The sequence below is a fragment of the Talpa europaea genome (assembly GCF_964194135.1).
Source record: "Talpa europaea genome assembly, chromosome: 7".
NCBI classification, from domain to species: Eukaryota; Metazoa; Chordata; class Mammalia; order Eulipotyphla; family Talpidae; genus Talpa; species Talpa europaea.
Genome location: NC_140074.1, coordinates 53,841,605 through 53,869,601, shown reverse-complemented (window position 1 = coordinate 53,869,601; position 27,997 = coordinate 53,841,605). Strand labels below are relative to the sequence as shown.

Sequence of the window (27,997 nt, the reverse complement as noted above, 5' to 3'; positions counted from 1 at the left end):
AAACACAGAATCAGGGCCAAAGGCCTGGAATGGACCAAGTAGATGAGGTTTGAGGTTACTCAGTGAGCTGTGGCTAAGGCAGAACCCAGATGCTGACTTCCCATCCTCTGCCCTTCTCCTACACCAGCTGCTGAGGAAACAAGAAATGTCCCGTCTGGATCTCTCTCCATGCCTGTGGCTGTGAAGACCCACAGGACACTCTAGACAGCTTAAATGGGGATGCACTGGCTCTTTCAAGCTTTGGGTACATTCCCGTGGGTGGGGGGAGTTCAGGAGTTCCAGATGACCCCATGTTGCTATGGTATGGGACTGACACCAATAAGCAAAAGGAGCCAACAAGTAAAGTGGGGGTGACTGTTCTGGGGACCCCCTAGGGCAGGGCCTCTCTGATAGGAATTTCCCTATATTCAGCCCCTGGAGAAAGAGGAGGTCCTCACTACCTCCTTTGCTACCAACAGCATGAACTAGGTAGGGGATGCTCAGGGAATCCTAGTATCACTCCTCTGCTCATCCCAGGCCCATCCTGCCTGCAAGGGGACATATTTGTCTTTTCTCAGGACTGTTCTTTCCTTTTCTTTAGGAGATACCTCCAGGAGGATGCCCCTGAGGATGTTGGGAATATCAAAATCAGACCTCCTGGCCTTGGTTTCCCTTCCTCTCATCTCCCTGGAGGCACAAGAAGTTCCCTTATTGGACAGTTTAGTAAGCACAAACTCTATGCAGGAAGAGGGCAGCTCACCATCTGCAGAAGGAGTTTCCTCTGCACATGTCCACTGAAAGGCCATCTGGTTTTTGCCTGCTCCTCTCCATTGCTGAGTGACCCAGGCACCCTTAACCATTGTTAATCCTCACCATTCAGGTAACCCATTTCACTGTCCCCTTCCATGCCAGTGACCTTGGCCACTCACTGCTGCACCTTTGGAGCACCTTCTAGTGAGCACAGGTCTCCCTGTAGCTCCTACCCGCCTGACCTAGCTCTGCCCTTTGGGGCACACACAAGTCAGCCCTGACTTCCACATCCAGGCCTGTCATTGTTGCAAGGGGTGGGAGGAGGGCTGGTGGAGGGGGGAGTCTCCACACCAAGTATAAGCAATCCCTTCTCCTCCCTGAGCCTCAGGGTCCTCATCTTTGAAACCAAGGACTTGGACTCACTGTGTCCGAAGACCCTCCCATGTCTGAGCATCTCTAATGCTGCATTCTCTTGTCTCCTATCTATTTTGGTTTCTCTAACCACCCTTCTCTGCCAGCATCTCCAGTCTCCAGCCTTCAGGCCAGGAAGGAATGACTCCAATGGGACCAGGACAAACCCAGCCCTCCCCACCAACTTGGGACTGCCTGGGCCAGAGAGGAGGAGAGGAGGGCGGTGCCCAGGAAAATGTCACAGCTTTGCCCACTGGGGCTGGAGTCCCGGAGGCTCCCACTCTACCTGACTCCCTTCCCCAGGAAAATGCACACAGTGGAACTCACGTCGCACGGGATCCGTCTGTGCCCAGCAAAGCTGCAAGAGGTTCTTAGAAAAACCTCCCACCCGCTGCATTTCTTAGAAAAAGGACTGTTTCCCTGCCAGGGAAAAAAATCCTGGATCAACTTAGAAGGCAGACCTGGGCTTGGCAACAATCAAAGACCTCATTTTTCTGAATTACAGAAGAACATTTTTCTACATGTAAACTTAGAACGCCTCCTTCCCTCTTCCGGTTTTCATATATAGCGGAGGAATTTTCCTGCTCAATGAAGTTACTGTGCAAGCTCTGCTCCCTCTTCTCTCCTGCTCTCGCTTTCTTAGTCCAGTGGCCTCAACTTTGAAGGGGCCTGGAGGTGGGCAGTGACTGGTAAGGTGTGGGCACGACAGCCAGAAGGAGGACAGCCAAAAGGACAGGGTTCTCAGCTGAGAGAAGCAGGAAAAGCCCTCCCCCACAGCACCTCTGCCCTTCCCAAACCATCCTCTCACCTGCTCCCTGTCCCAGGAGGGAGGCAAGGCAGGGAGCACTCTCTCACTTCCCAGAGGAGGGAATCAAGCTGCAGAGAGGGGGAGAAATTTGCTCCCTGAAGAGGAGCCGGCACCGTCCACCCAGGCAGGGCTCTGCCCCCCACACCCCAGCCCCCAGGTTGCAGTCGTGGCTTTGTGTCCCCAGAGCTCCAGCCCAGCCCTCCTCCCAAACACCCTCATCTCACTGCATCCTAGTGCCTCGTTCCCATCCTTCTCTGATATGATCAGACCTGGGCCCCTGGGCAGGGACCGTGCCAACTCAGTCCTTGACCCCCAACACCAGCTCAGATTGGCAGGGGAGACCTGGGGACACAGTGAATAACAAGAAACAATCACAGCAGCAGCTGAACATCACTATGGGCCTCCTGTGCCACAGGCTTTCCCCTCATCAGTTTCCCTTTGCGCGTGGTTGCCTATGAGGAAGATCATGTTATTATCCCCACTTCACAGGTTAGAAGACATAGGCTGGAGAAGTTGATTCTACCACTCCAGGCCACGAGGATAATAAGCGATTGGAGTCAGGAGCAAATCTAAGTAGCTCGCAGAGCACAGTGTGAACGTTCAGGGAAGCCGGGTGCAGAGCCATCGAGGCCTGGGCACACCAAAGGGCACAGTGAAGGCCGTCAGGTGCGGGCAGGCGTGAGCAGCCATGGGCATCTGGGAAGAGTTTTGTGGTAACTCCTCCCGGTTTATGGACCTTCCTTTTCCACTTGGGGAACAAAGACTCTTTGAGTGCGCAGAGGGCCTTGAATCCCGAGATGACATCAACTGGGTGAGTCATTACTCCCAGGCGGCTGCTGGGAGGACTCAGCCTGGGGCTCTGCAAGCAAAACTTATGGAAAACCAGCTCAAGGAAATAGGGGTCACACGAGGGGTGCTGGCTGGGGCAGGTGGAGATCTGCTGGAGGGTGCACCCTATAACCTGCAGCTCCCACAAACTGTCAGGCTGGGCACCGGAAGGCCACACAGAACCACCAGCTGGCAGGGCAGGCAGGGTCAGTGTAGACATCTGGACCAGAGGATTTCAAACAGCATTCTCTAGGGCCAGGCACGGGGAGGGAGCCAGGCAGGGAAAGGCAGAAGGAGGGGAGACTTAGAGGTCTCCTTTGGTCCCCTCATGCGCGCACACACACACTCATACACATACTCTTGCTGTTCACACCAGCCCAAGACCACACTCATACACACAGCCATATATACTCTTCTACATGCCACACACACACCTTCACACATATTCACACACAGGCTCACACACCTTCACCAGCACACAGCCCATGCACACTCACAGGCACCATCTACTCCCACTAACAAGCACGCACACACTCTCCCACCCTCCCTCACATGCTCTCACATCAAAGCCACTCAGACTAATTTGTTCAATATATTAGATTCCAATTCCAGCCTCATTTGAAGAAAGAGTTCTGCAGTTCAAACCTTGCCACACTGCTCCCACCCAATCCCACCCAACCCCACCCAAACCCACCACCAGCACCTCGGAGCACTTGCCCATATTCCAGATGTTGAGGTCAGGGCACTGGAGGGAAGAGGTGTGCTCAGGGGCCTACAGGGAGCCTGCACCCACTCTTTCTCCCCTAGTTACTTTTCTCGGTTCTTCCCCACCCTCCTTGTCAGAGTATTAGATTTGGGTCTTGTTTTCATGAGCATTGAACCCAATACCTCATGTTCTCAGAAGCAATGCCAGAAATGGCTGGTCAATAATACCAACAGCTGACCGGTACCCAGCACACCTGGCGCTGGGCCAGAGGATAGTACAGAGAGGTAGGGACTCTATCCAGCTTGGTTCCACAAGTGCAAGAGTGAATGCGACAGCTCATGTGCACTGAGCCCTTATTATGTTCTGGCACCAGATACCCACTTTTCCTAGAGGGCATTGGTTCTCCAGTCTGGCTACACAGCAGAATCACTAGAGATTTTTCTTAAATATGCATGCCCGGGGTCTACCCCATGGTGCTGGCCCCCTGGTCTGGGCATGGCCTGGGGAAGGGTTGGTACCAGCTCCCCAGGTGATGCTAACTCACAGCCCCCAAAACCTCCATCCCTCTTTTGCAATATGCATCTACATGAAGGACCGAGGTGACTGAAAGTTAAATTACCTGTCCAAGGGCACACAGCTCTCAGGTCCCTGAATGTGTCATTTTATACCTTCATGTGTCTCTCTCTGCTCTTCTCCCTGTGCTCAACCCAAGGCTCCACACACCAGAAGTCATGCCCTCCCTGTTCCAGCCCTCAATGACCTTGGGACCCTCCACCTCTCCAGTCCCATTGCCCTGACCATCCTTCCCCCTGACTCTTGACATCAGCACCTCCCTACAGCTCCAGGGACGGGCTGTGCTACTTGTGAGAGACAGTTTCTCACAGGCTCATCTTCCCAGCAGATTTGGGGCTGGGGCAAGAGGCTCTGGTTCCATAGGCCACCATACAGCCCCTGCTCTCTTCTTTCTTGGCTGACCTGACATCGTCTCAGAGCTGGGAGGAGGCTCTCCAAGCAGTACGGTATTGGGGAGAAAGACTCAGCCAGCTCTGCCTTCAAATCGCAGCTCTGCATTTAAAAACTGTGCAATTTTGGATTGGCACTTCACCTCCTTGGACCTCAGATCTTACATCCTTTAGGAGGAATTTTGCAAATTGCTTGAGACAAAGCACATAAAATACTGAGCAGCGGGCCTAGCACGCATGTAACAAAGCACAGCGGTTGTGGTGACTATGATTGTCAATGACACTAGGCTCTTCTTGTCCCTGAACTGCTGTCTGTAACTGCCATGAAATTTTGTGCAATTTTCCTTCTGGGTCTCAGTTTTCTTACCTTCACTAGATTGTGGTGAAAATCATATGTGGCTCTAAAGGGGAAAATGCTTTTCCAGTTGTAGCCTGCTCCGTCCAAGGAATAATTAACATGGCCAAAGATCTCCGTACAGGTGCCTGGGAGTAAAAGTGGTGTTTTTCTCAGGTGAATGAAATCTGAACATGCCGGAAATACTATTGTGTGGCCATGCAGCTTCTAAGCAGTTTCCTACTCCACCTGGGAACAAGTTATCTTAGCTAAACTTGTTCATCTCCACTGTTGAGAGGCTTGTCTCAAGTAAAATGGGGCCAACCAAGAGAAGCTGGACATGCAAATCAGTTTAGCAGGCCACCTCATCTCCTCCATCCTAGGTAGTATAGAAGGCAAGGTCAGGCCTAACTGAAGCTGCTAGAAGAAACAGCAACTTAACAATAATAATAATGGCTCAAGTTCTCATATTGCATTGAAGATATATCCCTAAGAAGATTCGTCCACATACTAACCCCTGGAACTTGTAAACATGACCTTATATAGAAGAAGGGTCTTTTGCAGAAATAATTAAATGAAGGTCCTAGGTCAGCCAGTTGGGCCCTAAATCTAATGAAAAGTGTCCTGGTGAGAAACACACAGGGGAGATCTGACAGATAGAAGAGGAGACAGTTGATCAGGACACGGAGAGCAGAGAGATGCACCCATAAACCAAGGAATGCCTGCAGCCACCAGAAGCTGGAAGAGGTAAGGATTATCCACAGACCCTCCACAGAGAGGACAGCCTTGTCTATTATCTTGATTTTGTTGGTCTTTTTTCTTTTTTTTTTTGGTTGTTGTTGTTGTTTGTTTGTTGATATTTATTTATTTTGTAGAAGAACTGGGGTGTACACCTGAGGTGCAGGGGGTGAGAGGATTCACCAGAGACAGAGTGGGGAGCAGAACAGGTAGATGTACTGAAATACACTGCTGAGGGGAGCAACGGGCGAGACAGGAGAGGTCTGCTGTGCCATGTGGGTAGCTCTCTGGCTGGGGATTGAACTCAGGCCCTCACAGAGATAGCGCTGAGAATTAACTTCTGGACCACCAGAGAGGCCCTTATTATCTTGATTTTGGACTTCTGGCCTCCAGAACTTTATAAGAACAAACTTTTGTTATTTTAAGTCACCCAGTTTGTAGTGACTGGTTACAGCAACCAAAGGCAACTAATTCATTCATTGCATGCCAGGTATGCCAGGTAGCACTTGAATTGCGCCATTTAATATTCACGAGAACCTGGTGAAGAAAGTGTAACTGTTGTCTCTGTGGTACAGATGGGCGTGTCCAGCAAGCAATCTGCAGTCCTGAGGAAGCCCCCAAGGGGGCTGCTCCCCAGAGAAGATAGCAGGAGCAGAGGCCAGAGATAGCTCCTTCCCTGCCTTCTCCTTGCCCTGAACTGTGGTTAAGGGGCCTGAAGACATCCAGGGAAGTGCTCTTCAGCCACAGTGGGAAGTGACCCTTTCCAAGGGGCACTTTCTAGATAGTGACATACCCTCCCTGGGTGAGTTTCCCAGGAAGTACTAATTTCTCACCACTGTGCTATTAGCTGTCCACTTGCCCGTGTCGCCTACAATCTCTGAGCCCACTGGAGGGAGGGGCAGGATGACAGTGTGTTCTGTTCCAACTATGTATCTCCTGCTCATACCTGCCAATGTGCTAGAGCATCCGCTGGAGCCACTGTGCAAGATGGCACGACACAGGCCGGCCCCTGAGCATCCAGGACCAGAAGGGTATGGTCCTGCTCTTCACTCACTGGTCCCTCACCCTAGGGAAGCAAGACATTGGGGCAGGAGGCGCTAGAAAGAGTTACAATTCTGGAGCTTTCTAAGTCACTAAGTTGAGGCATATCCTTAGGTGTCTGGTGAACTCCTTGGCCTGGTTGACACCACAGAGTAATAAAATCTAGACAGTTGCTTTTCCCAAGTCTCAATTCATTCATAATTCACATTATCCCCACCCCAATGCAGTCACAGGGGAGAAAAGACACTGGAAGGAGAGGCAGGAGTAGACCTCCCGTCTTTCACTCTCTCCTGGTACCTGTCAAGGCTTCTGGCCGTGCCCACAACCAGCATCCAATGGCCAGCCCTGGGAGGTCTGGGCCCTGGGAGATCAGGGGCGTGGGACTCTGGCCCTAGTGCAGTTGTTGGTCTAGGAGAGAGGGTGAGACACCAGCACCCAGGGCCTGAGCTTGGGCCATGAAGCAAAGAGCAGGTGAAGGTCTACAGGGACTGAAAGAGGGAGCGCTCCCTGCCCACTAGGGGACCTGGGAGGATGAAGCACTAGAGATGAGCCCAGAAGGCTTTGCATGGGTGAGCAGGGGGGGATGAGCAGAGCACAGGCAAACATCTGAGTCAGGAAAGCCAGCGATATGTGGGGTTCCAGCCACGGGAGCAACACGACCCTAGATACCCTCCAGCCAGAGAACAGAAAGGAGAGAATCCAGCTAGAGAGACAGACGGACAATGTGAAACAGATGCAGACCATCCACCTGATCTCAGGACACCCAGGTTGTGGGGGCTTATGCTACCCCATTTCGCAGATGAATAGACTGAGGCTGAGGGAAGTCACGTCCACAGAGCTGGTAACTGGGGTGTTTGTGACTCATGCAGAGTTCACCTGAGGTCTTCCCCAGCTCTTTTCTACTCATACTCACTTTTGCAATTAGGAGACTGGAGCCAGACTATAGTGAGCCTTAACAGTCAAGCTAAGGAGACCAGAATCTATCCAATAAGCAACGGGGCACCCCCAAAGGTTCCTGAGGAAGGCTGAAGCTGACCATTTTAGGAGCCATCACCACTTCATCTCGAGCTGTCACTCCTGGCAGTCGGACCCCCTGCCTTTTCCCTGCCAAGGAGAGGGTGGAATTGGGTGATTTGGAATGTGGAGCAAAGGCGGTAGTTTGGCAACAGCAGGAGACATACTTTCCTGCAGCCTCTCAGCACTTGGCATGCTCTGCGCTGGGCAAAATCAAGCTTCCCTGGGAACAGCCCAGGACGTGCTCACAGAGGGTGAGTGGGTGAGCACAGATGCAGAGATGAGGGGCTGCAGCAGAGAAGCCACCAGCAGTAGGACCTCATGGCCGGGAAGACCCTTCTGCACTGACTCAGGCTGGGTGACTCCCCAAGCTGGGCAGAACCTCAGGAAATACAGTCTAAAGCACCCAGGTGAGACTACTGAGGCCCAGCCCGATGAGGTGACAGCCAAGCGCCTAGGACAGGTCACGTCCCGTGGCTATAGTGGCCCCTCCTGCCCACTACCCCAAAGAAGGTGAGGCCTGGGAAAGTGTTTGCACCTTTTCGGGGCCCAGCATGAGAACGAATCATAGGAGTCTTCAGGGGGGTCTGTGGTCCACATGCACAGTGCTTGGAGGCGGCAAAGCTGGGGCACAAACAGTGCAAGAACTCAGTGCTGCAGCTGTTCTTGAACACACTGCCTCTTTCTCCAGATTGCCCTGCTCAGCTGTGCACAGACCTGCTCCCGGTGGTGTGCTGGAGCCCCGTTAGGCTCTGAAATGGGATTTGAGTTTAAGGGAACAGTCAGAACAGATGGTGACCCTGAAGTCATATTTTGAAACAGGCTGACTCTTGTTTAATGTAGATGAAAGTGCAGCTTGATGGTCTCCAAGCGTTTGCTGGAGAGGAAGGGCTGGTGCAGAGTGATGGGGAGAGGGAATCGCACCTTCGGAGTATCCAGGAGATATTGCTAACTGGAGCTCAGAAATGGATGGTGATCTCAGGGGGCACCCAAGGAGGGTGCGTCTCACCCAGGAGAAATGACATGGAATTCCTGCTTGCCAGTCCTCCTTGTACCACTTACAGTCTGTCACCGTGGACCAGTGCCTTAACTTCTCTGAGCCTTGGTTTTCCTATTTGGACATGGAGATGTCAGGGTGGTGGTGCAGGGTAATGTCAGGTCCTGAGCACATCTTGGTCATTCATCGTCCTTCCATCCACCCACCCATCCATTCATTCACAAATCTTATCAAGCACCAACCACCATGTGCGCAGCACTGCCAGTGTTGGACGTCCAAAGTGAACAGGACAGGTGTGTCCTGGGCATCATGCCATGTTTGGCCCAGTGCAGACATCCTCATCCCTGGCTGGGCAGTACATTCACTTGGGGACTTCAGAATACAGATACTTGGTGCTGCACCTCCCCCTGCAGTGACCTTTAGGGCTAACCGGCCCTAGGTCCGGCTGGGCAACCAGCGCGCAGGGGGAGAACAGCAAAACCCTACCTGCTGCACCTCCCACCGCAGTGATCTTAGGAATGGCTTTCGCCACGGTCCCTAGATCAAATGGCTTTCGCCACGGTCCCTAGATCTGGCTGGGCACCAGCGCGCGGTGGGAGAACAGCCTGAAGCAGAGGAAGTGCAGCAGAAGCTCCCTGAAAAGGCAGAAGCTTATCAATAGATAACGACCACCAAGAACCACTACAAGAATGCTAAAAATCCTATCCCGTCTTCCTAGAACTACAAACTTTAATCCCTTATCTGTCTTTCTAAACTTCCTCCTTTCTTCTATAATGGTCATTGCTTGTTATGTAGATCACCTCCCTGATAGTGATAGACTGAGCCAGCGAGCAAGCTAATTTCTTTGATATTCATTCCTGTGCTTTTAGAAAACATATATATACTAGTCACAAACTTAAGAAAAATTACACTCAGATTTTCACTCTTGAAGTGTGTCTGTGTGTCATTTCTTTCGCCGACGCCCTGACCACCCTGCACGCTTCTCTCAACCCTGAGGTGGCCTCATCGTCTACTGCTGTGCTGGTCCGCGGCACTTGGCACTCACCCCATCAAATCTGGGGGGATGGAGCCCAGTGCTGCTGCTGCATAGCAAGGTGAGGTTATGGTCTAGGGACAGCTCTCACTGACTGTAGGCCGCTGTTCCTGAGCACCCTCCAGCTCTACCTGCCAAACGCGTCACCAGCCCCAGCAGGCAGAACCTCTGTCCAGATGGATACCAATACTCTGAGCAATTTGCCCCACGTCCCAAAGCCAGCCTGGGATCTGAAGCCCACCTGATGTTCCCAAAGCTTAGCTCTCACCACTGCCAGGCGCATGAGAGACCCTCAGCACATGTGAATCCCTATCTCCCATCTTTCTTCCCACATCCTTGAAGAGGGAAGAGTGACAACACATCTGGAGTCAAGCAGCGCTGGGGAGTTTTACGGCGGGTATGACACCTCCCACCTGCACATCAGAAGACCCAGCTCTTCTGTATTTTAGCTGCGTGACTCCATCACACCTCTCATTCTCTCTGAGTCTCCAACAATTCTTGGAAAGCTAGAATAGACAATCCCTAAAGTCTAACTTTTTCTGGGACCTGAAGGTTCCCCGTGGGCTGTGATGGAAGTAAAATGTTTGGAGGACTTGGAGGACCCATCAGAAGTGGACGGTGGGAACCCCAACTGAGATATATGAATGGTGAGCTGTGATTTCTCCCACAAGGAGCCACTATACGGCATGAACATGCTGGTAGGAGGCTGCCTCCACAGGGCGATTCTTAGAAACCTCGAACTTGAGTGGGACTGGCCAGCCTCCTGCATGCATATGCATAAGAGGCCTATTTCACATTCCACCCAGGCTTCCCAGGGGAATGCAGCCCCACACACTTATTCCTGGAAAGGTAAATGCAGGCTGTGGAAGCGAAGCTCCTGGGAGCCACACGCCTATGCATTTAATTCACATGTACTGAGCACCTGCTGTGTGGCAGGCCCTGTTGCAGGTGGTGGAGAGCCTGCAGGGACAGTCAAGTTCCATCCCTTGCGGAGTTGAAGCCCTAGCACAGGAGCTTGGGAGAACAGCATTCTCCCCCTTGTCAATGTCATAAGCATCAACAGCCCCATCCACACACAAGCTCAGCAGGTATCTGCAGCCAGAGAAAATGTTTATACAAGAATGGGTTCTGGCACCCGTTACAATAATTCTGAGCATCCCACACAAGTTGGGGACCTCAAGAGTCAATATAGCATCACCTCCACCAAAGCGTTTTATTATCAGAGAGAGGGGACCCTATACCTGAGAGCCCAGGTCTCAGTAAAGAGCTCGGCACTACCTCCCTCCCCTCACCTAAAAAACTCCTCTTTATCATTAAAGCATGTAAGTTTTGTGCTCCACTCCATAATAAATGTATGTTATTTCTTTTAATGATATAAAAATGTTCTTTGTTGTTCCCCAATTGTCACTGGGGTCAAATGATATGGCGTTGATGCCACTGGCAATACGCCAAAGACCATGACCCCAGTTTGAGAAACAGGTCTCTAAAGGAATAGGAGGGGCTTGATGCCTGCTCTGTACCCCACCATTTCTTTTTTTTTAAGATTTATTTATCTATGCATACAAGAGCTGGAGTACAGGTCAGAGATGCGGGAGGGTGAGAGGATTCACTGGAGGCAGAGAGGGGAACAGAACAGGCAGACTGATGAAATACACTGCGGAGGGGAGCAGCGGGTGAGTCAGGAGAGGTCTGCTTCACCATGTGGGTTTCTCTCTGGCCAGCCAGGGATTGAGTTCATGCTACAGAGGCTGCGGATTGCTTCATAGTGCGGTGCTTAACCCTTTGCACCACCAGGGAGGCCCTACCCCACCATTTCTAAAGGAACTGGCCCCCTTTATGAAGACATCTAAACACCTCCCACCTGAGTAATTCCCACCCAAGACTTCATTTCTGTTCCCTGGTGAGTGAATTCTGCACTGCATTATGGACATACATTCTGAACACTGAGATCCAGCGAGAACCAGCAAAGAGATCTATCAGAGCCGGACAAGCCTCAGGGCTGGCCCAAGCCCCTAGATGCACACACAGGAAGGAGCTTTTCAAAGCCAGGACACACTGGAGTTGAAACACAGTGAGAATTCTTAAATCCTTTCCCCATGAGACTTTCATGATGTCTCAGCCAGGTGGTCTGGGGAGATCTGGGAGGTTGAAGGGGGCGGGGTGGGGTAGGGGTGGGGAGACTGGGCTCTAACTCTGGGCTCTCTCCAGCCCTGCCTTCCTGATATTTTGCTCAAGTCTCTTAACTACACTTCTCTTGTGCAACACCAAGCCGGGCACCCTTCATCCGAAGTCCAAAGTAACTTACTCTTCCGGAAGACGAGGCAGGTACAGGGAGGTGGCCGGTGGGCCCTGGGCAGGGGCATCTGTTCTAGACCAAGGGACCAGGAAGTCAAACGCTTGCCTGGTATCAGGCTTGGGAAAGCAGCTCCTTGGTGGAGATTCTGCTTGCATCTCAGAACCCCCCAATACCTCCTCTGCCCCTGGCCTCTCCACCTTCACCATGCTCAGGCCTCACACAAGTTGCTTCTTCCATCCTCTCCTTGTTCTATTCCCTCCATCTGGAACATTCCACTCCTCTTCCAACCCACCAGTCCCACCACCTTTCCCTGGCTAAACCTATTCACCCCTCAGATCTCATCTGAAATGTTACTCCTGGGGGATACTTTCCCAACACCCTAGAATAGATTAGAATGGCCAGGTACATGTTTCAGACCTAGACTTCTTCATAACACCTGTTACTATTTATAAAAACATGTAAAAGTTTTTGTCCGGCCCTTTACTTGGTGTCTATGCCTCCCTGATTAGTTAGGAGGCTCCTGAGGTGGGGACCACGCCTACTTGTTTATCATTTTATGCCCAGCATGTGTACCAGGTTGCCTTGTACCTAATAGGCAGTTCATAAAAATTTAAGTAAAAGCAAGTGAACAAATGAATTAATAAATGAAAATCCTATCAGGTTAAGATGACCAAGACAGTCATTTTCATCAAAGTCAAAAATGGTTGGTATTAATTCCATCCCTCCTACCCACCCTTCTTTTGCTGTATTTCACTTTTCCAACATCAGATGATGACTTCATCTCCTTCCACTGGAAGGTCAATGATTCTAAACTCCAAAGATGAGTGGCATTATCCCTGATCTCCATGTGCAGGGTGAGATGCACTTGCAAATGAATTCCCATCCCTGATAGAATGAACCAGACACAAGCAATGCTGAGAGGGACCCCAGAGGGCTTGGGGACCACACAGTAAGCATGGAGGTGGAACCTTCCTACCATGGCCATTACTGAGGGCTCGCCTGTGCCAGGCCCTGTGCTAAGGGTTCTTAGGGCCACAACCTCATGTGCTCGCCACAAGAGCTCTGAGACAGGCACTGTTATTATCTCCACTCTGTAGATGAGGAAACTGAGGCTAGAAAAGAATTGGTAAATAGTCGAAGGTGACCAACTACTATATGCAAAGCCTAGAACAAATAAACCCTGTATGACCCAAAGGCCCCAACACACCACAGGTCCCAGGACTCACACAGCCATATGCACACGTGTCATTCAGGACCCCGGTGCAGGACCAGGGCCCCTGCATTTCTAACAAGCTCCGGGGTGATGCCAATGCAAGGACCCCAATTTGGGTTGCAAGTTTATAGAGGAGAAAAGGCAACATGGATTTCAGCAGGGAAAGGAGAGCATTCCAGACAGTAGGAAGGCATGAGCCAAGGCTGGAAGAAGGAAATAAACTCAGTCGATTCTGAGACCAGCAAGAAGTTCAGCACGACTGGAGCCAGGGCCCAGGGAGGGAGCTCGAGCTTCAGCCCAAGGACCATGGAATGCATGGGGCTGAAATGGAAAGCATGGAAGGGTTTTAAGAGGGGGTGTGACATGATGGAACCTGTGGTTTAGACAAGCCACTCTGCCTGCTGCGAGAAGATCAACAGGGGAGGCGCCAGAGGAAAGGCGCAGCTGCGACATCCATTAGAGAGCCAGGCCCTGGGCCAAAAGAAGGATGGGCAAGATCAAATGCAGCAGACACTGCAGGGCAGCATCAATTTCTTTGCGAGAAAGCTACAATATTCTTTGCGGGTGCTAAAATTTCTCAGTCACCCCGTGCACTAGGACTCAGAGCAGCAGGTATAAACTGACGGTGGGGATAAACCAAGGCGCGCAAGATGCCAACAAGGTCTCCAGCAGTGCTCCTCTTAGGAATGGGGCCTAGCCACCACTTCTCCTGCGGTGAGCCAGCCTCTTCCTCTCTTTGCCGATGAAGGACCTGAGTCTAAGAGTGGAAGTGGGCTTGGTCAGAGGGCTCCTCGCCGCAGCAGAGAAAATGAAGACTTTCAGCTGTCACTTACGATCAGCCCACACTTGCAAATATTTAAACAAGCAAAACCATTTCATGTCCTAAACTGGAAACTCATATTCTAAAAGGGTGGGGGAAGGGGAGACCCTGAAATGGAGCCATTTACTCTAGACAGTTAAACCTGAAATAAAATTAGAAAATGTGTCACATGGAAAAACTGCAGGGAGAAATGGTTTCTCCCCCGCCCCTTTTTCTGTCTGTGGGACAGTGAGTAACTTGGCATTTTAACTCAACTGAGGGAGAGAGCAGTGGAAGTCTCCATTTGCACTAAATATACAGTTTTGGGGATAGCTTTGTGCCTGACTCAGGACTAGGGTGTCTTTGAAGGACACGCTCAGCCACAAGATGAACAGATCTTCTCCCAGCTGACTCAGAGTTTGTCTGGAATTGAACTCAGAAACTGGAATTGAACCATAGAAACTGTTTGTGTGGACAGTGCTTTTCAGGTTCACCTGGTCTAACTCTTTCATTTTCCAGCAGGGGAAATTGGGGCCCAAAGGGAGACAGAGATTTGCCCAAGGCCGGGAAAACCAAAGCTGAGACTCCAGCAAGTTTCCACCAAACCCATCCTGTTGTCTTATTTGTTTCTGGCACGCTGGGCCCCTCATGGCTGGTGTGCCGGGAATATAGCAGGTTTCCTCTGGTTTAGTCATTCAGCACGCACAGTTTGAGAACCCGTCTGTCTCAGGGGCAGGCACAGAGCTGGGGCTGGAGCCAAGGGGAAAAATTGCCAGTCCAGATTCGGGTGGCCTCACCCTATTCCAGCCACTCTGGGTTGTGTGGTTTGAGATTGGGCTGTGAGGAAGGAAATTCTGTATGATGAGGCCAGAACCACACTGGGTGGAGGACAGAGTCTCCAATGCCACACTAAAGAGCATTATAATCATTTGCTAAGGCTGCTATAACAAATGACGGCAGGTTTATGTCTTGCACCAACACAAATTTATTATCTTAATGTTCTGTAGGTAGGAAATCCAATACAGTTCTTACTTGGGCAGAAAAAGACAGTGTTCCTTTCTGGAGGCTTTAAAGGCAAATTTGTTTTCATCCTTTTTCCAGCTTCCAAATTCTGGAGGCTGCCCACATTCCTTGGCTTGTGGCTCCTTCCGCCATCATCAGCACAAAGACGGCTGGTCAAGTCCTTCTCACATGACATCACTGACATCTTCTACTTCCCTCTTCCACTCTCAAGGACCCTGTGACCACGCAAGGCCCATCTATGTAATCCCAGACTCGTTCCCTCTTTTAAGATTTATCAATATCCCATCTGCAATCTGAATCCCCTTTTCCATGTATCCTGACCTATGGTTCCAGAGATGAGGATGTGTACATCCTTGGAGGGCCAGGACTCTGCCGATTCAGGAGGTTAGCACAGGAAGATGACGATGTGTGTTCAGCAAGATGATATAACCAGAGCTGTTTTTACATTGCTGCTCACACATTAATGTGCACACAAGTCACCAGGGATCATGTTACAATGCAGGTTCTAATTGATTGGGTCTGTGGTTGGGACTGGAGATTCTGCTTTTTTTATATAAGGATCACACACTAGCTGATAGAGTAACTGGAGAAGCAATTCTGCCTTTCTAATAATACCTTCTTGGAGGGTGCTGTGACTGCTGGTGGGTCACATTTGCATATTAAGAAGCCAGAAGACAACTGTGGCTGTGCTGTGGGGGACCACCAGAGAAGCCACGAAAGGTGGAGATGGGGAGAAACTGCAGGGTGGAGTAAAAGGAGGTCAGGGACTGGCCTGTCTGCTGCATATCAAGACAGAACGAGCCAGCCACTAAAATGGAGTGGCTGGAAGGAAAGAAACAGCTGGCTGACCTCCTTGGAGATGGAGTTTTGAGAGCGACGCTGCTGAAGATGCAGAAATGAAGGTCGTTCATCATCATTGGTGTTTGGACTCTGCACCTGTGTTCTGCAAGATGGCGTGGTTGCCATTTTCCAGCATCAGAGAGCACGTCTTCATTTTCCATTCATGGCATGTGTTCCATCCCTCATGTTATGTCCTGTCCCTGCTGTTATGCCTGCCCAGGCCCCTCCTTCATCCATCTTACGGGTGGCAGTAGGTGGTCTTCCAGCACAGAGTGGAGGCCACATAGAGCTGTGGTCAAGGGTTCATAATGCTGGGTTTTCACTAAGGTCCCCACAGTCTCAGGCTTTGAATGATTCATTCATTAATCTGTTCAAATGTTCATTGTGTCCGTCTGGTGCCATTTCAGACACTGAGGAAACATGGATAAATAAAATAAAGTTCCTCCCCTCGAGGAACTCACAGGGGTGTGAGAAGAGGGACGGAGAAAGGTACTGACCACAGGGCACACGCAAAGTGGATGGACAAGCGGGGGATGGGGAAGAAGGAAGGAATCCATGACTCCATTCAACTAAGGACAGTTTAGGGCAGTAACGCTGGCACTGTTCCTTTAGTTATTGTCATTTTCTCCTTTTGGATTAAAGAAATAGTTGCAGCTGACAAAGGCAGGTGAGTTAGGTATTCTCCTGTTACAGGGAGTGTCAGTTACTATTGCCTTTCCAAAGAATGCAACGAAATGGCATTCTTAAAAATGGGCATTCAATAGACTCCACAGTTTATTTTAGGAGCTTGGGCTAGGAAATCATATAGAAAAGATCACAAACAGAGCCACAAGAATAGGGTCATCACAGGATTTACAATAGTGAACAAATGGAAACCGCCTAAGGGCCTAAAAGGGGACTAGTTTCACCATGGGACATGCATACAATGAAATACTATTTCAATTACAAAGAGTGAAAGAGTGTTAGGGAAGCATATTTAATGTTCCGGAGGAAGTGTAGAGAGGATTGTTAAGGGGGAAAAGCGAGCAACAAAACACAATTTACAGAATAAATGATCTATTCATTTTACAACATACAGTTGACCTTTGAACAACATGGGGGTGAGGGCACTGACCCCCTCCTACAGGGGGACTGGTTTCAGAAGCCTCCCATACCGACATCCAGAGTATGCTCAAGTCCCTTAGAATTGGTCCTCCATATCTGCGAGATAACATCTGCGGTTGGTTGAATCTTTGAAAGCAGAAATCTTGCAAATGTATTCAAATCTTCATTGTATCCACACTCCCTACTGTGCGGAGGACCAACTGTGTTTATTGAAAACAACCCACCTGTAAGTGGACCCCCACATTTCAAACCATGTTGCTCAATTGTCAACTGTCTGTAAATGGAAAACAAACTTGAAAGATGGTCCACCAAATGTTAGTGGGGTTTATCTCTGACAAAATAGGTGACCTTTTTAAACTCTTCTCTCTTCCCACTTCCTCCCCAGGTTTTACAATGGCTGTTATTTTTACTATCAAAATTTAGAAAAACAATTAAAAACAAATGTCTTTCAAAGCCTGCTCACTTCTTCCACTTTCCCCCATGTTCGGGTGGAGTGGATTCCCTACTTAGGGAGTGCAGAGGCTTGCCTGCATCCGTATTAGCACATCCTGGACAAGAGTTCTAACATTCAAGCCAGCTGCTGCCCAGCCCTCTCTATTACTGGACTGTGATGGGTCCAGGCCGGCTCCAGAGTCTACTGCAGCTCTTGCACTCCCCAATCACCTACCCTAAAAGACCTCAGAAATAGCAGGCAGTCAGGAAGTATGGGAGGAAGTTGGAAATCTGTAATGGTAACCAGAACGCAGAGCCGGGCAAGTGGTTATGAAGACTTTAACAGATATTTGCTTTGGGAGGAGGCTAGCTGCAAAAGAGCACCTGGTAGTGGAGGGAGCTTTTAAGCTGGTTCCCATTTCAGTCCTTCAGTGATGAGAGAAGTGACTCTTGGAGAGGCCTAAGGCAGGGCTGCTCTCTGTAAGTCAGAGTCTAGCCAGGCTCCCCAAGCCTGGAAGGGGTCTCGGTGAAACAGGAGAGTGATGTCAGGGTCCTCAAACCAGTTTTCTGCCTTGTCCAATTCCTTAAATCACCCATGGCATGCAAAAAGGGTGAAATTAATTGGATTAATAGGTTGGGTATGGTTGAGTTGCATGAAGTTGATTTGAGTTGGGGATACAGGGTGGGCTACACTCTTAGGTGTCCTAGGGGTCAGATTCCCCTAATTAGATTTGCCTAGGAAGAGGTCTAGACCCACTCCCAGGTAATGTTCCACCCCTAGATTTTTCTCTCTCCAGTAGGGTGAAGTATAGGAAGGGGGTGAAACAGCATGCCTGTCTCCTTCCATTACTTCTGATCCATCTTAGTTTTTCTGAACTCTTGTACCAATGGCAATAGCTGCTCTCACTTGGAAGGGTTAGTTATTCCTCCATCCTCCTTACTGTTTGCATCTTATTATAAGATTACCTCCTTTTTTATAAACCTCACATACCCACCACATTTATGACATTCTAGTACCCATAAATGTCATGAGGAAATTATGAATAAGTCAATCTATACTAAAGAATTTATGGCTTAATGAAGAGATAGGGGTGACTTCTTTTACTAGATTTTAAAACATATTACAAAGCAATGATTATCAATACTATGTGGATTTTTTATTAATACATACATACATAAGACTCCAAGGGAAAAAATTCCATCATTAAAAGAAAAATGATTTATATGATAACTGAAGCAACATAATGATGGAAAAATAGTATTAGTATTTTGGAGCATGCTGGGTACTACTGGGAAAAGAGCTGATTACATTATACCCTAATCTGTGGCCCATTTTAAATGAATCAAGCTACAGACATTAAAAGAAACCTGGAAAATAAGTTCATCCATTTAGCCAAGAAATAATAGATAAATGTATGATGTTGAACCAAAAAAAAGGTTATAAAAAGGCTATGAAGAATAAGATGAATGGGCATAAAGAAGAAAATTGTTTATACAATTAAATGTACTGAAAAAAAGATAAAGAGCAAAGTAATGTTTGTGTCAATTGCAGCCTAACTAGTTATTAAAATTATGAATGAAAAGTCAATTGAAAACCCCATAATGTACCCTGGTTACTCAGCCATAAGTTACCCCACACTTGGAAGAGCTGTGGCAAAATCGGAATGACTTTCACTGCAGGGGACATGGTAAGTTAGCTCATTCTCACTAGACCACAACTGGACCTACCCATTCATTCCTTCTTTGATTCAAACAGTTTACCAAGTGCCAACTTCTGCCAGACCGTACTAAGTACTGGGATTCAGAGTTGAAAGAGACTAAGTTCCTGCCTCCCAGAACTTCCCATGTAGTAGGAGAGGCAGATGAGTAATCAGTGGTCATGGTCCAGTCTGAGAGTTGGGTGGGTGATACAGTGTTACCCAGAGGAGAAAGACTCAACATGTCTAGCAGAGCCGGATGCCTTTCCAAAAAGGAGTCTTAAGGGAGGAATAGGGGTTGCCAGGTGGAGCAGAGGAAAGGCATTCCCCTTGCTACGTAAGCAAACAATGGTGAGGCAGCCATATCTTTTTCAGAAACTGGCCAGTGATTTGGTGTGAGCCCAAGTCAAGAGGGGTTCCATGTGAATGGAGACTGGGAGGCAGTCAGCGGCCAGACCACAAAGGGCTCTCTCTGGGGCAAGGAGCAAGTTTCCATCCTAGGTACAATGGGAACCCAGCAAAGCAATTGAACTAGGGAGTGGCATGATCGAATCTGAATCTTAGAAAGAGCCTCTCAATACATAAGAACTATCTAAGCATTTCTATTCTTTTGATGAGTGAGTCTATTTTAGAGGAATATTGTGAAAGGAAATAATTTGTTTAAAGATGTTTATCCCAATGACAACTGGACAAATGAGGCATGACCCACATGCTCAACATGCATTCATGGAAAAGAGAGACAAATATACGTATAGATTAACATTCAGAATTCTCTAAAGAAGATGAACAAATGGCCAAAAAGCACATGAAAATATGATCAATATTATCAGTCAGCAGGGAATGCAATCAAAATCAGAGGGAGAAATTACTTCACATCCACTAAAATGCTATAAATTTAAAAAAAATAAGAATAATAACCAGTGTTAACAGGGCAGAAAAATCAGAGCTGGTGGGAATGTAACATGGTGTAGCCAATTTGGAAAGTAGTTTGGGAGTCCTTCAAAACCTTAAGCATGGAATTACTCCATGACCCAGCAATTTCACTTCCAGATATACACCCAAAATAATTGAAAACAAGTACTCAAACAAATCCCTGTACCCAAATGTTCATAATAGCACTACTTAGTTTAGCCAAAAGGTGGAAACAACCCAAATGTCTCCATCAACAGAAGAAAGGACAAATTGGTATATCCATACAATGGAATATTACTCAGCAATGAAAAGCAATAAAGTACTGACACATAGAACAACATGGATGAAGCCCAAAAACATTACACTAAGTGAACAAAGCCTGACATAAAAAGTCACAAAGTTTATGATTCCATTTATATGAAATACCCAGAATAGGTAAACACATAGCAACAGACAGCAGTTCAGAAGTTACCAGGGATTGGTGGAATGGGGATGAGGAAAATGGGGAGTAACTGCTTAATGGAAATACAGTTTTCATTAGAGAAATGAAAATGTTTTTCAAATTACATACAGATGATGGTTGTACAACCTTTGAATGTACTAAATGCCACCAGATTACACACACACACACACAAAATGCTAGTTTTAGGTCACATGATTTTCACCTAAACAAACAAACAAAAAAAAAGTAAATCTGGAAATCCAAATGTACAAAAGTATATGAAAAAGTCAACTTAATAATCAGGAAAATATAAATTAAGACTCCAATAGACATATGAGTAAGATTCCAATGGAAACCCATTAGAAGTTGAGCCCAGTGATGGTCAGAATGGGAAGGAAGAGGGATTCTTAAACCAGGCTGGTGCCCATGTACCTCAGCAACCATAATGGAAACTGTGCTGGCATTATCTGCTCAGCTGCAGAATTTGTATCTCCTGTTACCAGGACTGCAGTCCCAGATATTAAACCAACAAAAATGTGTGTGTACCAAGAGACATGTACAAGAATATCCAGAGCCACAATAGTATACTGGTAATGAAAGGAAACCAGCTGAATGTTGTTCAAGAAAAATGGATAAACACATATAGATAAATAATACATTAATGTGGTGGAATATTATACAGCTATAAAGAGGATTGAACCACAGTCACATACAACAGCAGAAATGAATCTCAAAAGCATAATATTCAGTAAAAGAAGCCAGACACCAAAGAATACATCCTCCATTGTATAAAGTTGAAAATTATGTAAAATGGAACTTCAGAATTTTCTAAAGGTAAGGAAACTATCAGTATAAGAATCAAGATGATGATTACCTCTAAGGGTAAACAAGAGGCACAGGGTAGCTTCTGGGGGGTAATGCTTTTTCTTGATCTGTTCCATGGATGTTGGCTCTGGGACCAATCATTGCATTATACTGATTGTGTGTGCTTTTCTAAATGGATGCTATATTTCACAGCAAAGAAGTTTAAAGAGGAATAAATTATTTGCACTTATCAGTACTTTATTATCAGAAATGAATTCCTTATGACACCCATCCTAGCCCCCACAACAACCTCCTTATCATCTAATAACGTCCTTATCATCTAACACAGTGGGTGTTCCAATGACACTGACTTTACTAGCTCAGCCCTAACCAACTAGGGTCACAAGAATCCATGTTGCGGGGCGGGGGAGGGGGGTGTCGCTGTAAAAAGGGGGGAGGTATGAAACACTCAGGAGCTGAGACTCCTTTGGACTTTGGACCTCACAACAGCTCTAAATTGATATCAAGGAATCCAGCCTACAAATAGAGGAAGAGAAAGAAATACCAAATTTCTTTCCCCAGAACCCTTTTTCTTTTGGGGTGGGTGGCAGCAAAATTCACAAAAAACCACAGAGCCCAACGCTTCCTTCTGCCACTGCCTATATCACATGCAAAATTGCAATGTTCCATGAGCTATGATGCTGAGAAGCCAAAACTAAGCTCCAGCTGCCCTTTGATCTGCAAGAAATGCCAGACTGGACTCTGGCAGAAAAAACTGTCATGGAATTTGGATCTTGCTCCCAAGGAGACAATGCGCTAGGCTGTCCCAGGCTTCCGTAGGCACACAGTTAACCAAAACACCCACCCAGCCCCGTTTCCTTCAGAGGGATGGGGTGGCTTCCCCGTCTCTCCTTACCATACTTAATCTATGGAGACTCCATTAATCTCCTGAATTCAAAGAGGTCAGAGACTAATGTTTGGAGAATGTTTTCCACAGAACTTCTAGAGATCTGGGTTCAAGTCCTGCCTTTTGGACTGGCCACTTCCCACACCTCTCTCACCCTGGGTGCGCTCCTTGGTGAGAATGCCTACATTGCTTCCAGCACGGCTACTGCAAGGATCCAGCTTTCATTTTCATCACTTACTGTGTGTCTACTATGTGCCAAGGTGTGAAAATCATGTTATCTCTAATCTCTTTTTTTTTTAATTAATCCTCACAACATGAACTAGGAGGAAAGGAGAATTAATTAGTCTCCTTTTTTCAATTGTGGAAACTTAGACACAGAGCAGTGCCCAAGATCACCCAACCCAGGCACAATCCAAACCCAGGCAGATTGACAACATCTTAACCGAAATCTTTTCTGACTATTCATCCAACTGCCCAGCTCTTTACATCACTCATGCTTCCACCGTGGAAGTGACTCCCTCCGTGAGCGCGCTGTTAGGCTTAGGGCAATTCAGTCCCGTTGTTTCTGGAGAGGCAAAGGCTCCAGGAGCCTCAGCGGGTGGTCACGCTTCTGCACCTGTGTACAGCGAGGGCACAAGCCTTGTCCCTACAAACAGTCAGACAGCACGCACAGCTCGAGCATGGGCGCTGGGTGAGCTGGAGCTAACTGCCCCTGAGGAGCCGCTGGTTGCTGTCACTGTACTCAAAAAGTTTCTCTTGGCCCAAAATTGGAGGAGCCGCGCCCAGCTCAGCCACCTCGGGCGCTCAGACAGCTATCCAACTCCCCGACTGCCGGGCGATTCCCTTTCGCCCCCTAAGCCCCTGCCCAAGCCCGCGGGCGCGCACCGAGCGGCGAGGACTCCCTTTTATGTCCAGGAATGAGGCGCGCACCGCAGCCGCGCCCACGGCCAAACCAACTTCTCCAGGGCGCAGCGGCAGCCTGTGCCACCCTCAAGCCCGGTCGCTTACCTGCAGTGGCGCGGGTCCGGGTGACCGTGGGGAGAGACGCGGACACCAAAAGCACCAGCAGCAGGCGCCGGCACTGCCCATTTCTCCTGGAAAAAAGTGGCCGAGGGAGAGAAGGTGAGGCGGGAGAGAGGGGCTGAGGAGCCGCGGCGCAGGGATGCGGGTCCTACCTTGGCGCCATCTCGCGGGTCTGCGGAGCCCCCAGAAGGCGCGGAGCGGCCGAGCTCGGCGGAGGGTGGAGGAGCGCTGCGCGCCGGCCGCCGCTCGCCCTTCCTGCAGGAACAAAGGCGGCGTTGGGCAGCTCGACGTTGGGCAGGATCCCGGCTGCCGACCCGCGCCCTGAGTCACCCGCGCGCTCTAAAACTCGACTCCGCCTCGCCCTGCGCTCCCCCGCGCGCCACGCCGCGCCCCACTTCAGGCAGCGGCGGCGCACTCACGCCCCGGGCATCCCCGCGGCGCCGAAGACCTCCCCACGCCCCCTTCCACCCTCGAAAGACGCAGGCTTCTGGCAGCAGCTTCCACCCTGGGCTGCCTTAAGTAACCCTCCAGAATAGCCCCCCGCCAGAGCTCCTGCGAATCAGCGGGACACAGCTCCCTCCCGCCTGCGCGTCTGGCCTGGCCTGTCGGGGGCTGCCCCTCGAGCAAAACTCTCCTTTTAGGGGCCCAAGGAATCTTCACAATGGCCCGGGGAGGCTCGAACCCCTGTGATTTTCCTAATTGACAGGAGAAACTGAGGCTCAGAGAGGTGGGGCGCGTTCCCTGGGTCACCCAACTGGACAGAGCTCCTGCAGCAGCCAGCCTGACTATGCACTTGCTTGACTGCCCAGGAGCAGTCCCGTTTTGAGGGTATAAATGATGCTATAATTAAATGCAGTAAAGTTAATCCTAATACAATCTTGTAAAGAATCTACTTTTTCAAGATTTTCCTCTCTATATTTTGCTTACACCCCCCAACTACCACTAGAATGTCAGCTCCAGAAGGGCAAGAGTTTATATTTGTTTTGTTTCCTGCCTAAAATATTACCTGGTAGCAGGAGATGCCAATGAACACTGTGTGGATGAAGGAACAGTCTGAGGGACTCCAGGCACTGTGAGATGTGAGGGAAATGAACCAGACTCAGCCTCCAAAGCCTCCAATGGTGTGTGGTTGGTGGGAGGGCTCAGGGTAGACTACCCCACCTGTGCAGAGCCTGCACAAGGCCTGGCATTGGCCAAACCCTCAAATGGTGGCTTCTATTACGGTGATTACCTCAGGCACAGTGGCTCAAGATGTTTGTGCCAGTGCTGAAACCTGCACAGTTCTGAGCCAGGAAAGCCTCACGGGCCTCTCTTCCTGATGCACTGAGTAGCCACCATGTGCCGTGGCTTTCTGGTCAGTCCCTGATTTTCATCTGGTCTCCCATTCTAGAAGGCAAGTTACCAACTGCCAAGTGAAAAGGCCATTTGACTTAGCCCTTGTAAGTTAAATCAAGCTTTTTTATGCCCTCCAACCACTAGCATTATGACTGGCACCTTCTCGGTGGCAGCACAGATGTGGGATGACGGATATGGACAAGGTTCACTTGTGCCTATGATTGTGGACTCCTGGGCTCAGAGAGCACAGGGTGTGCACATGTGTAAATGCTCATGTGTGCCTAGAGGCGAGGATAAAGGGCAGTGGCGACATCATGGCAAGGAGGACCGCTGAGGCGAGACCACAAGACTTCAACACTGAGAGGGAGAAAGAACACCAGAGAGAGGCAAGAGAGAAAGCCCAAAGATTCGTGAGGGTCTGCAGGGCTCCATTGCCTCCTGAGCCTCCCAGACCCCACCCCTGCCTGGCATCCCTGCCTGGTGTGCCTGTTGTACATGGTTTCCTGCTCCAACATTATTGGCCTGTAAAAATCCACGGAGGGCTTCAAACTCTATCCATCTGCCCGAATGGACGGTGAACCTCCCTGCCCTGGGCGTGCTTGCATACAGCCCAGCAGAGGAGAGGTGAGCAGGCATGCTTCACCTGTGTTATCTCATGTAATCCCAGCAGCCCTGGAAAGGGGGTACTGCAGTGATCCTCACTTCATAAGATGACAAAGCTGAAGTTTAAAACATGCCCAGATTAGCATGTGACAGGTGCCAAAACCCATCCATGCCCATGAATAAGAGCATTAGACCCATCCCCTACCCCCAAGAACAAAACTGCAGTGACCCATGAGGCATGAGGGCTAATGATCTGGGGGATCAGGAGCTGGGGTTCCAGTTCAGTTCTAACCCTGGCTTCAGAGTGAGGGTGGGCGAATCCTGTCCCTGTCTCATTTTTTTTCTTCATTTAACAAAACTGTATTCACTGTGTCGATGATTGACTGGCATTCATAAGGGCTACTGCCATCAGTTAAGGCTCTTTGTTCTTCAGTTTGCTATAGTCCCCACCTCTCCCTATTGTTCTCCAACACCAAGGCTAAGAATTGTTTGCCATTTAGCATCATACATGCATTCTGCCTTTTCTTATATTGAAGAGAAAGTAGAATAGACAAAAATGTGATATATGTAGATGGAGAGCACACACTCTGTGTTTCAAGAAACATGGGAGAACCTATTTCTACAAGTTTAATATACAAATAAAGTACATCTACACTGAAAGATGAAAACTTAGGTGCCATTATGAAATAAACCTGCTCCCCGCCAGTTCTGTATGTTTCCTGAAGGACAAAGGCAGAGCTGCATTTTGATTGGTGGATTTGATTGTGATCCTATTGACCAGTCCAAGAATATATGATACAGCCAAAGTTTTCTTTACCTCCCTGGCAGGGAAGTGCTGTGTCGTGAGGGTAACAATGAGAATAAACTTACAGCTGCCATCCAGGGAGGGCCCTTTTGTTCTGATGAGCACCTGTCTGTGTTTAGATATGCAAGGGGCAAGCTGATTTGAAAATCTGACCATCTAAGAGGAAAGAGGACATAAAAAAAGGAGGGGGTTGTGTCCGACACCTCCTGGGGCCACTGTCATTGCCGGGTCCTCCTACCCCAGCTCTATCTCTGTCCTGTATGTGCTCTATGGGCCTGGCCTTCTAACTGTGGGGAACTGCCAGCACCTGCTTCTCTTTACCTGCCCACGTGCTTTCTCTGGCACTTGCAGCCTGCTCTGTCCCCGGCCCTGCAAACCTGAAGTGCTGAGGAATGAGCCTGCCCTTCCGCAGCCTGAGCCAATGCCTGCAAGGAGTGGTAGATAAAAGCCTCATTCTCCTTTTTCAGTTGGTGGGAGCCCCTAACCCCCACAGTCTCCATGCCCCTACACCCTCTTGCCCCAAGTGCACATTGAACACCTCTAGCTTCCTGTCCCAGGACTTCCCTGTTGATGCTGAGGTCGACCCTCTGCTGATCGCGCAGCATGCGCAGCCTGGACAGGCAGTGGAAATAACACCCCAGGAAGCAAATTTCCAGCCAGTGTAAACCAGAAATCCATCTCCCTACTTCTGGATGCACCATGCTGAAAAGTCATTTGTAAGGCTTCTCAAGAAGGTGGTCTCTCGACACTGAATAATCAGGCATGTGTAATGCTTCTTGGTCCTTCTCTCCCTCATTGCCCTTTTCTCTACTTCTGCACCCCAGGAATTTCCTCCCTAAGACTGCTGTCTGCATAAACTAGAATAAGGTCGATGGCGGAGTTTATCTTTCACACTCTCACTTGTATCTAACAAGGTATCTAAAGGAGTTGTTTCTGGACCTGCTAACCAGGTCTAGTTAGCAGAATATCAGAAGTGTTATAATATGTGGCATGTCAGGATGATAAGGTCCTAAAGACTATGTTATAATAGAGAATATTATGTAATATTTTATAGAGAACAGGAGCGTTAGCATAGCTCTGGGACAAAAAAGTGAACGTGTACTACTCTCCTTGCAATTTGCTCTCAGGTTTCCCCACTGATAAGAGCTGGGACCTCACTTGCCCAAGACCATGCTGATGTGCTCCAGTGAAGATGCCCCATCTGTCACGACAGCTGCAATTGAGGCTGCCATCTGACCAAGTTTATGGCAACCCATTATTATCGACCTCAATCCAGTGACTTTTGCAAGGGAATCAGTGAATTAGTGGAAATAGGATTGACCACCCCTGCACTGCTTAAGTCTTAATGGCTCTAATCTCTGAAATGCTTCCTGGGAAATGGTATTGCTTCTGGTTTGCTCTGGGAGACGGGAAAGGGAGGCGGTTACAAGAACTTCCACTTGACCTTTCCCACCAAATGCCACAAGTCAAGTAGCTAACAACAGAGTCCTGCCAGAGGCCAAGTATATATTCTAAACATATGTTTTTAAGAGGCCTAAGAAGGTCTAGAAGGCCAGTAAATTATGTGAATAGGTAGCTCAGATTCCCAAGCCACTTTGTACCAGCATCTTTCTTCAGCAGACACTTCTGGGCTCCCTGGGTGTCATCCTATAACCAATAAACAAAGAAAACATGAACTTGGGCCACCTATATCTGAGTGTGTGTGTGTGTGTGTGTGTGTGTGTCTTTCTCTCTCTCTCTCTCTCTCTCTCTCTCTCTCTCTCTCTCTCTCTCTCTCTCTCTCTCTCTCGGGGTGTTAGTGCTGCAAATGGACTGTTATAGCATAGTCCACTCAGGAATGGCCCAAAGGTCGATGGTGAAGAGAATTCCTTCCAGTGGGTGGAAGTATATGCAGTACACTTGGTCAACCAGTTTGAGGGAGGGAGACACAGTCTTAAGTTACAAATTTACGCAAGCGCCCTGGTTGTGGGCAAAGGTCTTGGATATCAGGCAGGGGCTTGAAACATTGGATGATTGGTCACAAAGGAGATGGAAGGGAGAGTTAAGTGACTGACATTGGGACCAGGTACAAAATGTGTTGGTCTTTGTATCTCACAGTGCTCACCAGAGAGCATCCACATTCAACAGCCACATGGACAGTGACTAATCTGTGGATGGCAGC

The 27,997-nt window shown here is 48.9% G+C and overlaps 1 protein-coding gene across 1 annotated transcript in view; it reads right to left on the bottom strand.

Moving 5' to 3' along the window:
* The window catches only part of COL15A1 (collagen type XV alpha 1 chain), a gene marked incomplete at both ends in the record, with an annotated part of 94,642 nt that extends 67,574 nt beyond the window's left edge, over window positions 1–27,068 (bottom strand). The window contains 3 exons of the mRNA XM_084237798.1: window positions 23,079–23,241; window positions 24,100–24,163; window positions 26,995–27,068. Of these exons, the coding sequence (XP_084093924.1) occupies window positions 23,079–23,241; window positions 24,100–24,163; window positions 26,995–27,068 (301 nt within the window). The remainder of the gene's footprint in view (window positions 1–23,078; window positions 23,242–24,099; window positions 24,164–26,994) is intronic.
* Window positions 27,069–27,997: the final 929 nt, after the last annotated feature.